This window comes from Camelus bactrianus, chromosome 3 (genome assembly GCF_048773025.1).
Source record: "Camelus bactrianus isolate YW-2024 breed Bactrian camel chromosome 3, ASM4877302v1, whole genome shotgun sequence".
In the NCBI taxonomy this organism is placed as follows: Eukaryota; Metazoa; Chordata; class Mammalia; order Artiodactyla; family Camelidae; genus Camelus; species Camelus bactrianus.
Genome location: NC_133541.1, coordinates 106936231 through 106952643, shown reverse-complemented (window position 1 = coordinate 106952643; position 16413 = coordinate 106936231). Strand labels below are relative to the sequence as shown.

The 16413-nt window shown below is 46.1% G+C and overlaps 1 protein-coding gene across 1 annotated transcript in view; it reads right to left on the bottom strand.

Annotated features, from left to right (window-relative positions):
* AFAP1L1 (actin filament associated protein 1 like 1) overlaps positions 1 to 16177 on the bottom strand; it is a 57834-nt gene extending 41657 nt beyond the window's left edge. The window contains exon 1 of the mRNA XM_074360907.1: positions 16017 to 16177. Within this exon, the coding sequence (XP_074217008.1) occupies positions 16017 to 16032 (16 nt within the window). The 5' untranslated portion in view covers positions 16033 to 16177. The remainder of the gene's footprint in view (positions 1 to 16016) is intronic.
* Between the last annotated feature and the right edge of the window lie 236 nt (positions 16178 to 16413).

Genomic DNA, 16413 nt, shown 5'->3' with positions numbered 1-16413 from the left:
TACATTACTTAAAAATTTTTTGATCATGGTTTTAGACATGATTTTCAGCATACTGTGTTTTAACAAGCTGTCACATTAATGAGGTGTGGCATTATAGCAGTGGAAAGAAAAGCAGTACACCTAGCAGATGCGGCCTCAGTGCTTAGGTAGGGGGAGGGAAAGAAAGAGGAACCTTTTCTGTGGCCTTCAATCCCACAGGCCCTTCCAGACATACCTCCCTCCAAGCTGCTTTCATATTCCATTCCTTAACCAGTTAACCCAGGCTATATACTGTTCCCTCTGCCTGTCAGAATTCCCGTCTCCTGCCAACCAGTAATGCCCTCCTTCAGCTCTCAACTCGTTCTTGACTTCCTCAGGGAAACCTTCCCTGTCTTCTCGACCACATACGTTCCCTCTATTTTATACTGTCATAGCATCACTGTCCCTGTGGTGCTTATCATAATGAAATGTTAGACTTTTCACTGGCCCCCTGGATCCATGGATGCAAAACTGGTGGCTGCAGAGCCCTTGGCGTACAAATGCTGACTGTGAGAGGCTTGAGCACCTGCAATTTTGGTATCTGTGAGGGTCCTAGAACCAATTCCCTGTGGTTTCCCCAATTTGAGCCTTAATTCCCTGAGGGCAGGAATAGTGCCAGCTTTTGCTACTGCCTAACTGAGTAACTGCTTGAAGTATTTGTGGAATGAGTGAATGCTTGAAGCAAACTTAAGAGTTATAAGGTCTAATAGCTAGTTAATGTGATTTTAAAACCAAGCCTGTCCTTATAGTGCTGCAAGATGGTAAGAAGATGCTTGAAAAGAAGAAAAAAAAGATAACAGAAAGCCCCAGGGAACAAAAGAGAGCAGAAGCCCAATTTCTTATGTGGCTAAGCTTCCCAAACCCTATTGGGAAGCTTAGCCACGTCAAAACTTGTATCCCTCATATGACTATGGCTGCCAACTGGTTTAGTGATGTGCATTTTGTAGTTGGTGAATTTTAATCCTAACATATAAATTGGGAAATAAATAATAACCAACTTATATAAGCAGCCTAAACTACTTGAGTTCATGTCTTGTTCTCCATTTTCTAGCTGTGCATCTTTGGGACACTTATGTAACTGCCCAGTGTCTTATGTACATCACTGGTGACCTGTGAGCATATCTGCCTCACCAGTGGGAATGGGCCCTAACACATGAGAATGTGCCTAAAACAGTATCTGGCACACGGTAATTACTCAATAAATGTTAGCTATTTACATTACTCTTCCTTTACTATTACATGTCATATCCTGCTTTAAGAGATTTATGTGTATTATTTACATAATTTAGCTTAGTGAAGTTTGTAATTTTATTCTTACAGGCGTGGGAACTGAACATTGCAGAATGGGAAGAATACTGCTCCCAGTGCTCCTTCAGGATGCTGCTTCCATCTGTGTTAAGCCCTGGGTTAACTCCGCAGAAAGGTCCCCAGCAATGCAGGTGAGGTGTGTAGAACTGCTCTTTCACTCCTTGGGTACAGAAATGTCTCCTTCCCATGCCCACAGTCTATTCCAAGTTGTTGCAGTCTACCCATCTGGGGCCATTGGGATGCTTCACTTCCTTCTCTGAATATACAAGCACTTCTCTCTGAGTCCAAGTGAAGGCCAAACAGTGGACAGGACGTTGGAGGGGACAGTACGATTTGGTCTAGCACTGTTGATCACTAAAACAAACACTTCCTGTTGTCCCAGAGCGCACAGGGAAGACCACGGTTCCTGTGGGCTGGAAAAGAATAAAAATGGAGCAGCAAAGAAACCCAGCTGCAAAACCAGTGCCTTGTGCTGACTGCTTTCCAGGAGTTAAATATAGCTCCTGTGTGAGGGAGGCAGTGGGGGCAAGGTCACCTTGAAAGGCTTTTGTGTGTGTTAATTACAGCTTATGCAGGAAACTGAATATCCTTTATGCTGAAGAGAATCGTGTAAGTTTGACTCCCTGGAACAGAAACACAGAATCCCAAGGAAGGGAGGTGGTAAAGAAGAGTGGAAGATTTGGTAGGAGAGGATCTGGTTTGGAGTCTAACTCTTTCTACTTCCTAGTGTGGAATCTGGGGCAAGTCATTTAGCCTCTCTGAACATCATTTCTGTCTGTAAGAAGGGATTTAGAACCCTCATGTGCAGGTTTGTGGGAGGGGAAATGGAGAATGGCTGGGGAAGGGTTTGTAAACTGTGGGGATTCTTACTGGGGATGGACATGTTTCTCTGTAGCAGAATTCTCTGCTGTACTCTTGTTTCAGGAAGACAGAGAGGCAAGAGGTCAGGGAGGAAGCAGGTCAGTAGGGAAGCAGGTTGTGGGGATGTTTCAGGGTGACTCACTTCCTGGGAGTCAGGCCAGGGTGCCAAGCTCAGGGAAGCCCTGCATCTTAGTGGCCTTTTGAGCAGGTCCTGCCCAGGTCCTGTCATCCGCCAGCAGAGCTTTTGTTCCAGGCACCTTGTTTCTCAGCCTTGGATGGCTAGGGAAGCTGCAGCTCTCTCTCATCAAGACATTTCCACACAGGAGTGGGTGGGGTAAGCCATTGACTTCCGAGGAAATAACTTTTGGCCATGGGACTGGGCTCTCCCAGAATTGTTCCTTTGTCTGCAGATTCCTCCCTGTTTAGCTGACAAAGGAAATGGTTCCAGGAGGAAGTGGAAAACTGTGACACACACATGCTCACCCCTCACACACAAGATGGCAGCTGTTTCCGTTTGTGGTAGTCCCTACCATCTCCTTACCAAAAGAAGTGGCCTGGAATACCTGATACAAAAGCAGGTAGTATTTTTGAGCTCTTAAGTGATCCTAAGCATTGTGCATGGATTACCTCATTTAATTTTCATAATGGCTTAGTGAGGTAGTTACTGTTCTTTACTCTCTGTTTTACACCTGAACCAAGTGAGGCTCAGAGAGGCACAGTCATTTGTCTAAAGGCACACAGCTAGCAGAACCAAGACTCAAACTTAGACGCTAACTCTAGGGCCTAAACTTATATTTGCTGCATCATAATTCCTTCTGGCTGCCGCCTTCTAACAGAGGTTCCCTACCCGCAAAGCTTGCTGGAACCAGCAGTGAGCCCATCGTGACCATTCCCTACTGGTGACCATTCATAGGATGGGCTCTTGGCCTGAGGCCTGAGGAACATAGCATGTATTTATCTTTATTCTGTTCAATGGAGTTTTAAAAAAATTATCATTTTTTACTATTTCTTACCTATTCTCAATATCTGAGGCCCCACCCTAGTACTCTTTACTTGTGGTGTTTCCGTTGCATGGCTTGTTTTCCAACTACTGCATACTATTAGCTGTGTGACCCTGGGCAAGTTACTTCACTCTCTGTCTCTTCATCAGAATAATGGGGATAATAATAATACCTACACCTTACAGAGTTGTCATGAGGGTCCAGTGAGGTGTTATACGGACTGCTTAGAACAGTTCCTGACACATACCAAATTGACTATTGTTATTAAAATTTCCTCTGCTCCCCAGGTAGTGCCCTCTTATTCTTTGAGAGTTGGTTTAGAGGCCACTTCCTCCAGGAGGCCTGTCCTGCTCTCCTGGACAGGTGAAGTCACCCTGTTATACCCTCCAGAGCAGACAGTTTGTTCACTGTCCTTCTCCATTAAAGTGTGAACAGTGAGGGTAGAGATGAAGCCTGACTTAATATCTGCCACAGCTGCCCAGTGCCCAGCACATACTGAGCACACAGCAGGTGCCCTGCAGAGGGATGAACTAACAGCCCAGAATTCAGAGGAACAACCACAGACTAGGGAGGGGGCTGTAAGTCCTGCCTATGACAACTGTCTCCAAGAGCAGAAGGGCTCATGGGGGTAGGGGAAAGGGAAGGTGAAGTAGACTTGTTCCCTGGGGCTCTGGAGGACAGACCTGGACCAGTGGTGCCAGCTCCAAGACCACAACATTGGGTTCACTGTATACAGGAACTCTCCAGAAATCTGAACTAAGAAGAGAGGCAGATGCCTTTTCCAAGAGGGGCTGAGCCCAGGTGGAACAGCCTCTTGGCAGGAAGGTGGGGTGCATTAGTACAGTGGGTAATTGTGACACTGGGTGACTGGGGCAAGAAACATGCAGAATCAAACCTGGGATTTGCCCTCCCAGCCCAGCGACCCCAAGAGGTGACATCAGCTTTCTCATTTGTGAAGCGGAGATAATGAGAGCACTCATCTCAGAATGTCATGATGACGGAAAGGGAGATAATGCATGAGGAGCTTTAAGCGTGTATGAAAACTGCAAAGGTTGGCTATTACTACTGCTGTTGTTGCTGTTGTTAGCAGTTACAGGGGATTCAAGCATCACCCAGAGGTTAGTCTGGACATTCTAGGTCAGAGGCTAAAGGTTAGTCTCAGAATGGCCACCCTGATTGCTGCCTGGATGGGAGGTCTAGGATTTTCACTGTCTTCCTTCCTTCCCCTTGCCTGCAAAAGCCTTCCAGTACTAACCCTGGATTAGATTCTGGGCCAGGTACCCAGGAATGCAGCACACAGGGAGACCAGCCACCTGGGCAGGCTTTGGGAGGTGCCTAGGGTAATTCCTGCCTTCAGGGCTGGTGGGTAGGCTCAAGAAAATCATGATTGAAGGTCCTGGGAATGAATGTCTTGAGTCTTAAGGAACCCCAGACAAATGTCTCCTTTGCTCTCCCATTAGATCAACAATTCTACACACTTAACTCTGTTTGCAAATGGACAAAATTTGAAGTTTTACATTTCCCTGTTCTTAATTTAAACATGAAGGTAAGTTAATCTTATACAGTTTGCTGTTCACTTGCAGTGTTTGCTGTGGCTCCTATCTGGTCACTTCCTTCCAATCTCTCCCTTTCTATTCTTTTTTTTTTTTTTTAAACTTAATTAATTTACTTCGGGGGTAATTTGGTTTATTTATTTATTTAATGGTGGAACTGGGGACCTCATGCATGCTAAGCATGCACTCTACCACTGAGCTATACCCCGCTCTTTCTCTATTCTGATGTGAGCTTTAATTTCCCCCAAATGGCAACATTTGCATAACCCCCTCCTGCTCAAACCTAGTCAGCAGCTCCCCAGGGCCTAGGCACCAGTTTCTTTTGTGACACAGATGGTAAAAGATCTTCCCGTGCTCCCCGCACTCCCTGTGGTTTATCCTCATTCCCTCTGTAATTCCATCTCTTCCCAGGAATGGGTAGGCGAGAGGCGAGAGGGAAAGCGTCAGAGAACTTGGATTCTATTCTGATTTGTTAAGAAAGGTGATCATTTATAAATCCCTAATTTAAGCATTAGCTTTTTTTTTTGTTTTAATTGAATGCTTCCTGTGTGCTGAGTGCTTTCCTTGCATGAATCCAATTACCCCCAGAGGTAGACAGGAGATTATTATCTCCCTTTCTGGTTGAAGAAACTGAGACACAGGATTAAGTGGAAGGAGTAGAGCTGGGATTCAAATGCTGGCAACCTGACACTGCCGCCAGCGCTCTCAGCTCTCACGTTATGCTGCCTCTATTATTAGTTACCAGTCACACTCTCAGGGCTCTGGAGGATAAGGCCCTGCTCGAGGCTGCATTTTACCTCTGCCTGCTTCTCTGGGCTGTAAACACACTGACCAATTTGTGCCCTGAGCACAGTTTCTGTGCCTCTCTTCTTTCAGCTCTCTTTTCTCCGCCTAGAATACCATTCCCCCAGTGTTCCTGAGGTTCTTGGCTGGAAAGTGTCCCTTGAGTCTTCTGGGTCTTCATATATTCTCTTTGATGGACACTGACCAGATAAGACCCCATGTAACAGGCATTGGTGACAGAGTCTCACTTTCTCTGCCTCAGTAGGAGACTTGGGGTGCAGGGACCCTGAGCTACCCCTCCGCAGCCCCTTAGAGCTACAGCTGGTTGCTGGCTGGAGGTGAGGAAATGCTGTCAGTCCCCCCGGCTTCCCAGCACACTCCTAGATCAGTTTTCTTTTTGGTTCAAGTGGAGCTAAAAAAAAAAATCCCCCTTGGTTTCATATCAGCTGGATTTGCTCTCAGTAAATCCTTCAACAAGAATGGGCAGGAAGAATAAACATTTATTCTACAGATGAATAAATCTGATTCCATCTTCAAAAGAAAGCCTTAGTATAAATTATCATAATTTCTCCATTCTAAGATTTCACTGATTTAAAGATGTTTTATTGACTAAATAACAGCTTTTTGGAAAAAAAAACAGAAAAATGAACAGATTAATGTATCAAATTTAAGATATGTTCTGATTTTAAAAATGTCTTAGTATCAGTGAAATATTTTTTAAAATGTTGCCCAATTCAATTTTTATTTTTTTCTTTTGATTCTGGTGGTTTTAGAAAAAGGGCTCCCAAGCCTTGACTAAACCCCTGCGAAGCCTGGGCAGGTGTCAGCAGTGTCCCAGCCCTGAACCCCTGGGCTTGCTGGGTCAGCAAGGGCATGTCAGGCTACTCACACACCAGTGGCAGCCCTGAGGCCCCCAAGGCCAGTGGACAGGTTTTCTCCCTATCAGAACTATGTCTGTGCTCTACTGATACCTCATGACCATGTTAGTGGTTCTGGGGAAAGCCAACTTGGAGTCTATCATATGACCTTAGGCAAGATACCACCCCCGTCTTGAGCCTCAGTTTCCCCAGTTGTAAAGTGAGGGGCATAGGATGAGACAGGTAACTTTCAAATGCTCTTCAGTTGGAGCTGTGGGATCTGGGAGGCTTCCTTAGGGGCTGCCTTGAGAGTAGCAAGATGGAATGGGCTGTGCTTAGCATTCTCATTCCCATTTCCCCCAAAGCAGTGCTCTGTTACTTAAGATTCTGTTTGCAAAAGGATTCTGGGGCTAAAAGTAGTTTGAAAAACACTGGTAAATGGCATTCTGGAGTCTTTCCAACGTTAGTCTTGAATACATATTCTTGTATCATCTAAGGACAGTGCTTCATTCCTCAGCCTGGACACACCCTCAGAATCCTTCTCACCAGTGCTCCAGGCAGACACTCCCAAACTCCCTACAGTCTAATCCAGGGGTTGGCAGACTTTTTGTGTACAGGACCAGATAGTACATATTTTAGGCTTTTAAGGTCACATATGGGCCACTGTTGCAACTACTCAGCTCTGCCCTTGTAGTAAGAAAGCAGCCATAGACAATATATAGTGAATGGGCATGGCTGTGTGCCAGTAAAATTTTATTTACAAAAAGAGTTAGTGGACTGGATTTGGTCTACCAGCTGAGGTGTGCTGATCTCTGTGCTATAATAAATACTTTGACCTGACAGGTGTAGAGACTGAAGTCCAAGGAAGGGATTCAAGGAACTGGGTTTGGTTGGGGTCCCCATCCCCTGGACAGTGAGCATGCTTCCACTACTCCACACTGCTCACTGAGCCATGACCCTTACCCTGATTTGGATCATGGGGATCTGGGACTACACGTTTGAAGGAATGGTGCCTGGAAAAGACATGTGCCCCACTTCTCCCTCTCAGGAGATCAGTTTTCCCCTAGGTTCTTAGAGGGCTATAAAAAGCCCCTGAGCTTGCCTCCTGTGGGACGTGCTGTCGATAAATTCCCCAGAGCTGGAATGATTGCAATGTGTGCCACATTCTGCCCCCCATGCAGCCTGACAGCTGTGCAGGGAGAAGTATCAGGCCCGGCCAGCTCTGCACCTCCACCCCCACTAGGGGTGTGGCTGGGATTCCCCAAATGGAATTTTAGATGGAGGACAAACCCTGCCTGGCCCTCCTGGGGCAGGCTCTTTGCCAATTCCAAGAGTATGAGTGCTTCTTGAATTCTAAACACCAGAACCCCAAGGGCCACAGTGGGAGGAGTGTGAAGGGTAAGAAACAGAATCTCACACCAGCTGCCTGGCCATACCATTCATTGATGGAGGATGTCTGTCCTGGACTTGTTCAGGTCCTCTTTCCCTCCCCTGCTTCCCACCTTGAAGTCTTTACCTAGTAAGTACTTGTAGCTTATCTAGCAAGTCCCTCATTCAACTGGCCTGGGAATGCCCCTCTAGCATTCTTGGAGAAGCAGTGGAGAGCAGTGGTAAAGAACTTGGGTTTGGAGGTGGGCAGGGCTGGGTAAATAAATTGACCTTTCTAAGCCTTAGTTTCTTCACCTGTAAAATGAAGATATTTAAAAAAATACATATACAACACATTTTAAATTATGTCCTAAAAATAAATTACAGCAAATACATTTAAAATGCAACACATGGCAAAGTCATGATAAACATTCCCACTGAATTCCATTGTCGGGGTGAGACTGCAGGGCTCGAGGGAGATAAATATCACAAATATATCAAAAACTTCAAATGGTCACGCATGCACACGCTCACATGGATCACAAACATGCCTTCACAGGGACTGTGCTTGCTTGTCTACCACAGAACCAGATTCTGCCATAAACTACAAAACTTTTAATACAAAATTATATTTACATATTAATAATTTTTATATATGTCCTAGCTGTGATTTTAGAAGATAAAGGCTACACACTGTACAGAAACTCAACTCATAGCTGCTGGCAACATTTTTGGATAGAATTTCTCCTCTAGTAAAATTAGTGGCATATTTAATGTACATGAAGGTTAAACTGCATCAACTTTATGATTGTTGAGAGGATTAAATGGCTCAATGTCCATATGAAAACTGCCTGACTCCTGGTGAGTGCTCAGCTGGCACTTATTATTAAACATTTGCTGTGTGCTGGACACTAGAAATGAGATGTAGAGACAGTCTCAGATCACAGCCTTCCTTCATTTATACACATAGGAGGCATTTAAGTTAGTACAATACAATCTTCTTAAAGTGGAGACCAAGGAGGGTGGTGGTAAGCCAAAGTCAGAGGGAAGTTCAGGGGAGGATGTGGCAGGTAGTTTTTGTGGAGATGAGCAGTCTCTTTCAGGGAGGGGGAATAGCAGAGTCATCTTTTTGAACGTCACTTTTTGCATCTGTCCAGTGGGGAGAATGTCTCAGCTGACCACGTCACAAGTCTTTTGCCAAAGTTAAGAGAAGTCATAGAAGAGAAACTCAGGGCTGAAAGGGTCCCCAGAGAGAGGATTTTAGTTGTCAGTTCCCTGTTTGAATAGCCTTCCTATTATACAGGTTCCTTCTGGCTCAGAGTGACACCCCCCTGCCCCGACCCCCTCAACCCGTGGACAACTGCTGAGTGAGAGCATGTATGATTACCAGAGATGGCCCAGGCTCCAAAGGAAGCACACTGTGATGCTCAACATCCCTAACACTAAGTGGAAATGGAGTTTGGGAAAGATTGCCTTGAGGAAGTAATATTTGAGCAGATCACTAAGGATGAACAGGAAGGAGTTAACCAGGTGAAGGTACAAAGGCCAGTGTGAGGAGAGCCTAAAGAAGGAGATGATAGGTAGGGCAGGGCCTTGAGGGCCACCACCAGGATTGTTGTCTGATCCTAAGAACAATGAGAAACCACTCAAGAGTTTAAGCATCATCAGATCTATAGTTTTGATTAACTGTCTTTAATTGTATCAGGCCCTCTTCTCCAGTTCCATCCACAAGCATAGATAATTCATAAGTCCCATTAAAAGCTATGATACATATTTGCATAAAAGATGAATGCTTTAGGTTAAAATATCCACTCCTACAAGCCCTGTTCTCTATAGTTTGCAAAAGGGTCATGCCTGTGGAAAGCTCTTGAATATTGAGTAACAGCTGTTTTAACCTATATATTACTGGGCTCCCCATAGGAGCCATTCTGTGGCTCCCCTGATCTGTGGCCACTCAACCTCTGCTTCATCATGTTCCTAGGCGACTCTTGCTCTGTCACTGAATAGCTCTTTTCATTTGTACGCTTCTCCCAGATCGAGCCCCAGTTGGCCTCTGTTTAACCTCTTGTACAGCCTTCTGAGAGTCTATTACCTCTTGTACAGGACAGCTAGTTTGAGAACTGATCCCATGTCCCCCCTTCAAATTTAGTCTTGTTCACAAACAGCCCCATTTCCTTCAATAGCTCCCCGTGGGTTGTGCCGTTAACAGAAAAAGAGAAACAGGAAGGATGATCTGATTTGGTGGTGAATAAGATGAGTTCAAAATTGGGTCACTTGGAGGTTGAATTGACTTCCAAATGGAAATGTACCACAGGCAGGAGATAGTGCAGGAGTGGAGCTCCACTCATGGCTGAAAATGGACATTGAGAGTAGCCCTTATACAGGGGCTTGGTTCTCTGCAGGAGTGAGTGTAGAGAGGGCTGAAGTGTTGGGGAGAAGGGGTGAGAGCCATCAAAGAAGAAGAAATGAGCTAGAGAAAAAGATGGAAAATAACAATTATTAGACACCTGTGATGGGCCAGGCACTGGGCGCTGGGCAAATAGTACCACGTTGCAGCCTCCCAATTCTGGGTGTCATTCTTCCTGCTTTACAGACTAATGGAACAAGACTTAGTTGGGTCACTAGCCTTAGGGCAAGAGAAGCCCAGAGGCTATAAGCACCTGTAACAGTGGGACTGGAGATGGAGTAGGAGGAGGGGCAGAAAAGGCTTCTTGGAGGAATGGAGCAGTGCAGGTTATTCAATTTTCCTTTCCAGACTTACGTGATTCCAAAATCAGTGCTTTCTCCATCTTTGCAAATAGGAGAATCCATTTAGAAAAGAGTAGAAGGTCAGAGCTACAGAAAAGCCCAGGACTGGGAAGGGGTGAAAAATTAGACAAAATGGAAGCTGCCTGTGACTCTCAGGAGTGGGCTTTCAGCAGAAGGCATGATTGGAAGTGAGACTGCTGGGAGTGAAAGAAGTGTGTGGGAAGAAACAGGAGGCTGCAGTGTGCATGTGTGTGTGCAGGGAGGGCCTTATTTTTTTGTTCAATTGCAAGTTGTTTTTAGAAGGGTAAGAAGGGCATGAGAAGCTAATGGTATCCAAAAACAGGATTGTTTTTCTGAACGAAAAATCAGGATGGAATAATGATAGGCTCTTGGCAGAGGGCAGGGAGGGAGGAACTTACTTGGCAGGGTGTTCACCCATGTGAGAAGAGGGGCTTGAAACTGATATTTGAGGGAGAGGCAGAAAAACCCCGGGTGGAACAAGGAAATGGAAGCAGTGCCCAGTGATCAGCGAAGCCTCTACATGGAAAGGAGTAAGGTTAAATCCTATACGTACACCCACTGCAGAGTGTGGCTAAAATCTAAGTAATTATATTTGATAAATGTAACATTGATCATCCACTGAATGTTTCCTAAGCCCTGGCTTACATGCATTACCTTTTCCCATGACACTCCAAATGAGATGAAACACGTTCAGAGAAATCAAGTAATTTGCCCAATTCATACAAGATCATACAGCTAGAAAGTTGTGGTCAAAACCTTAATTTGACCATTCTCTGAACCACCTGGCTCTACTGCATCTCCAGGTTGACAGAGATGACTTCATGGAACATGGGTGAGCATTCCTTTCAGAAGATGAGTAATTGATAGAAGGAATAGAGAATGAACTCGGGTGTCAGGGAAGAGATACAGGAATTCATAACCTTAGGGACAGAAGTTGGGCGATGAGTCATGGATGGGAGCTTATCATAGGAGTGGCTACAGGCTAGTTGACCAGTAGAAGCCATGGATGGGGAAGATGTGGCTTTCCTAGTATAGATCTCAAAGCTGGTCCAACAGAGGCAAGACACAGCGTGGGTTCGTCTATCATCTCTTGAATAATCAAAATCTCATTTAATAAAAAGCAGAGCTTCACATTATTTCCTGAGTTGCCCAGGAGGCAATATGACCTCCCAGAGAATATTGCATGCAGCAAAAGAAACTCCCATCTTGGGCTGAATTCAACTAGCTGAAAAAGAACTTGCTGTGAAGTGGAAAGGAAAGGAACTTTGAGGAAATCGATTGCTTCATGTGAGCTAGGCAGATCAGACATAACCTCAGACATTAAGAAGGCATATTAAAAAATCAGAGAAAATTTAGACCAAAGACTTTAAAGCAAAAATAGCTTGAGAAGACTGGAAAGTTCACAAAAGCAAAATTGTAAAGACCCAACCATGGCGGGGAGGGTATAGCTCAGTGTAGAGTGCATGCTTAGCATGCATGAGGTCCTGGGTTCAATCCCCAGCACCTCCATTAAAAAAAAAATGGTAATAATAATAAATAAATGAACCTAATAACCACCCCTGCCCTGAAAAAAAAAAAAACTGGCCTAGGCACAACCATAGTCAGTAGGCACAAATAAATAGAATAAATAAGAGAAAATAGATGTGTTGGAGTATATATCAGTAATTCATCAGTCACTCAGAAATGCCCATGTGATGGCTCAGTTACTGCAGGTCAGAGACGGATTTCCAAGAGATAAGCACTATGAAGGAACTCCAGGATACAGAGATTATGATATGGTCCCTGTCTTTGTGTTGTACAAAGAGCTGATTAGCTCAGTTCTTAAAACAGAGTAGGGACTCAAAAAGTGTCCTCAGAGTCAGACCAGCTTGGAGCCAGTAGAATTTTATTACGTTGAGTCTGATAAAAAAGATTCTAATTATTGCAACAGCCAGCATTTATTAAATGGGTCCCATATGCTAGGCATTGTTTGAAGTATTTTTCATACATTTACTTTTTATAACAACCCCAAGAAATAGGTATCATCAGTGTCCATATTTTATCCTTGTGAGGATAGAAAATTGAGTGACTGGTCCTGTAGAAGGTGGTGTCTATAGAGTTACCTTTACCAGTAGCTGATTCTCTAAGTATGATATTCATGAATTAGGAAATCCTGCTGGAAGACTTTGATTATAATGTAAGTGGTTTCTGTGTCTGTTGCTTCATCATATAATCCTGCTTTACTCATGGGAAGACACATTTCCTGTTAGAAGAGAAATACTACTTCCCAGGTTTGTTTTCATTCCTGAGTCATTTGACTTTGATGCTGAGCTTTTATGATGTAATTGCTACTGAAGATCTGAACAACAGTGCAGTTGTGATGTGATGGAGGTGCCCAGACCTGGAGCAGGAAGGTTTGGTGTCCAAGCCCTGCTGTAGGGCTTTGGCAGGTCACCTGCCATCACAGAGGTAGCCAGCAGCAAGCTTAAGATCAGGACTTTGTTCAAACCCAGCTCTGTCTCTCATATGGCGAGTGACTATACAAATTAATGTCAGTGACCTAATCCTGCTATTATGAACTGAGTTGTGCTCCCCACCAAATCCATACATTGAAGCCCCAACCCCCATGTGACTACATTTGGAGATAGGGCCTTTAAGGAGGTAATTAAGGTTAAATGAGTTCATAAAGGTGGGCCCTAATCCAATAGGACTGATGTCCTTATAAGAAGAGGAAGAGATACCAGATATCTCTCCATGCGTGCACAGGGAAGAGGCCATGTGAGGGCACAGTGAGAAGGTGGCCATCTACAAGCCTGGAAGAGAGGCTTCACCAGAAACCAACCCAGATGGCACCTTGATCTTGGGCTTTTAGCTTCCTGAACTGTGGGGAAATACATTTGTTGTTTGAGGCATCCAGTCTGTGGTATTTTGTTTGGCAGCCCTAGCTAACTAACACACTGCCAAACCTGCTTTCCTATGAGGTGGGGATTAATGATAGTACCTGCTCATAGACCCACCCCATTGCTTGTTCTGAGAGAAGCCCTGTAAAAAGCTGAGTGCCTTGATGATTTCAGTTGTTACTGTTGTCAATAGCAAAGTGTCATTTCCTCCCCAGTCTCCTGGGCATGACAGTCACACTCCCTACATGGTAGATATGGGGTTGAAATGAGACCTGTACTTCTTAAACCTTCCCTGACAACAGAAGAGAGTGCACACACCCACCCAGGGATATGGGCACAATAAGAAATTTCCACTGGAATGATTTTTGAAGTCTTAGATTTTATCTTAAAAACCCATAGATTTTGCATTCTAATTCATATATAGTTGTGCTTGCTTTAATTAATACAATGTTTGCAGTAACTTCTAAAGGTAGACAACTGAGGATCTAGACAGCTGAGGGTCCTGTGTGCTTTGGTCACTTCACTCAAATTTGAGAAGGCCTTTATAAGTCACAAGAACTGTTCTGATGTGAGGATTTAGTAGTATGTATTTTTAAAAATCAGTATTACAATTAATCAACTTGGGGTGCACTATACAATATGTTTCATATTACCAATTAACTAATGAGACCACTGGTTGTGAGCTCCTACTGTGTGCCAGGCATTGGTGTCAGCAGAATGACCACTCAGATCCTCTCCCAGCCTTCTGGAAGCTTACATTCTGGCAGGGTAGGTAGACACTAAACACAGAGTCAGATAACAAACTCTTAGAGTAACGGCACATTGTGCCAGGAGCTGTGAAGGGGAAGGAAAGTAGGCTAGGAATGCCTGCAGCAGGGGAGAGGGTCAGAGCCCTAGAACATTGTGAGTACTAACAGATTCCTGGGGAGTCTGGCTTCCTAGCCGAGTGCTCTGGAGGCAGCCTTCTTAAGTGAGGCATCAGTTTTTAAGCATTTTAAACTAAGTGAATTATTGTCACCCTTGATCTGTCAAGGAGGACATGGTCTGTTCTCCACAGTTCTGGGTAGGCGAGGTGTGGATTTTTGTACTGGGGACCAGATGGGGTTGGATGTGATGGGGTGGAGGGCAGTGCTCTTTGCTTTGTACAGTGTGGGAGGTGGGGATGGGAGACTGAGGGACATTAGACATGCCTCTTTTTCTCTTTCTCCTCCCTGGCGAGTGTATGCTCTTTGCAAACTTGTCCAGGAGTCAGTTAACAGGTGAGAACTGCTTTACAGATCACATCCTCAGTCCCCAAAGAGCCAAATGGAAGTCCCCTCCATTTTCTGCTTGTCTTTCCAGCTCCCAATAGGAGAGAGTGATGCAGCATTTTGTGTTGGAGATGGTGTGGGTGGGGAAGTTGTCCCCAGCATCTTGACCTGCAAGTCGGGGGTCCCTTACAGCCCTCTGAACTCTGGCTTTACCTATAATAGGAGTGTAGGGAGGTTACCCTGACACCTGCTCCTGCTCTCATCCCTGCCCCCAGTGCCCTCCGAATTTCTTCCACACCCCTGGCCACTCCTTTATTTCCCCTTGGAAGCCTCAGCACAGCAAACTGGTAGATAGAGGAAGGGTGTAAGATTGTAGGGAGGGGGAGGAATTTTCCATTAATAATAATAATAATAGCCATAATAATAATGCTTCTCATGTTGGTACAGCACTCGCCAGTTTACCAAGTGTATTCATACCTGTGAGCTCCTTGGACTCCAGAGGTGAGGAGTTAGGACCCTGGTGTTCTGATTCCCAGCCTTTGATACTGCCCCCATGTCCAAGCAGGCCAGTTTTTTACAGACATGAGCCCACTGAGGTGTCTAGGTCTTTACTTAAGCACAACCCCCATCCCCCATGAACACCTTCTCTTTGCTCCTGTCAGTTACAGTTTCAACAAGCCTGCACCATGTTTGTGAAATTTTATCAAATACTTTCATCAAATACTCTCATCAAAAAAGAGTCCAATCAGGAAGAACCTCAGATACCATCTAGTCCAACCCTGTCACTAGCCCAGAGAGGAGAAGGGACAGGGCTAAGGTCACACAGCTTGTCAGGAACCGAGCCAGGTCTTGGGCACACCCTGCGCCCACCCACACGCATGCCTGCTGTTCCTCCTCCAGATGCCCTGGGTAGCTGCACACTTCGGTCTCCTGGGGCTTCACAGCCTGCTAACAGTAGGGCCTTCACATGTCGGGGTGTTTCGGGAGTGTGACTGGTCAATCTTATTCTACCCTTGGGAGGAAGGGGAGGGAATGGAGTAGGAGGAGCTCGCTGTCCTCAGGAATCTCGTGGGGGATTCTTTTATGAAGTTAAGACTGAGTGTATGAAAACTGGTTTTACACATAGGAGGCGACTCAGCTCCGGGACATGAGTCCCTAACAGACCCCAGGCTGCCCCGGCACAGGAGGCACCTGTACACACAGCACCGGGCTTTCAACCCACCCAGACCCCGCGTCCCTTCCGATCGCTCCTGGCCGCCCCCAACCCCCGCCCGTCTCTCCCTCCTCCTCGTCGCCCGCCTCTAGATCGCCCAGTTCTCCCCTCCCCACCCCGCAAAGCAACAAGTGCTGGCGCTGCGTTTCTTCTTACCCCGGCCTCGGTCCATGGCGCCGGCCGATCTCGCGGAGCAGGGCGCGGTGGCTTCCCCCGCGCTGGCTGTTGCGGGCGCGCGGCACTCTGCAGTCCAGCCCCGCGGGAGCGCCCTTCGCGCGTCCCCTCCCCCGACAGGATGCTCCCCCGGCGCCCCCGCCCGCCCTTGCACGCTGCTCCCGGAATAGACCCGGAGCCCGCCTCCCCCCCCCCCCAACCCCCGGGCCACCACCGGTGTCCCGCACACGCCCGCGCCACGCCCTGCCTTCTGCAAGCCTTTGCGCCCCTCCGCTAGGGCCTGGAGGACCAATGTCCCGGTTCACACGCTTGCCCGCACAGACCAAGGCGTTGTTCAGCTCAGCTTTCACTCCGCTAGTGCCGGTGGCTGACTAGCGCA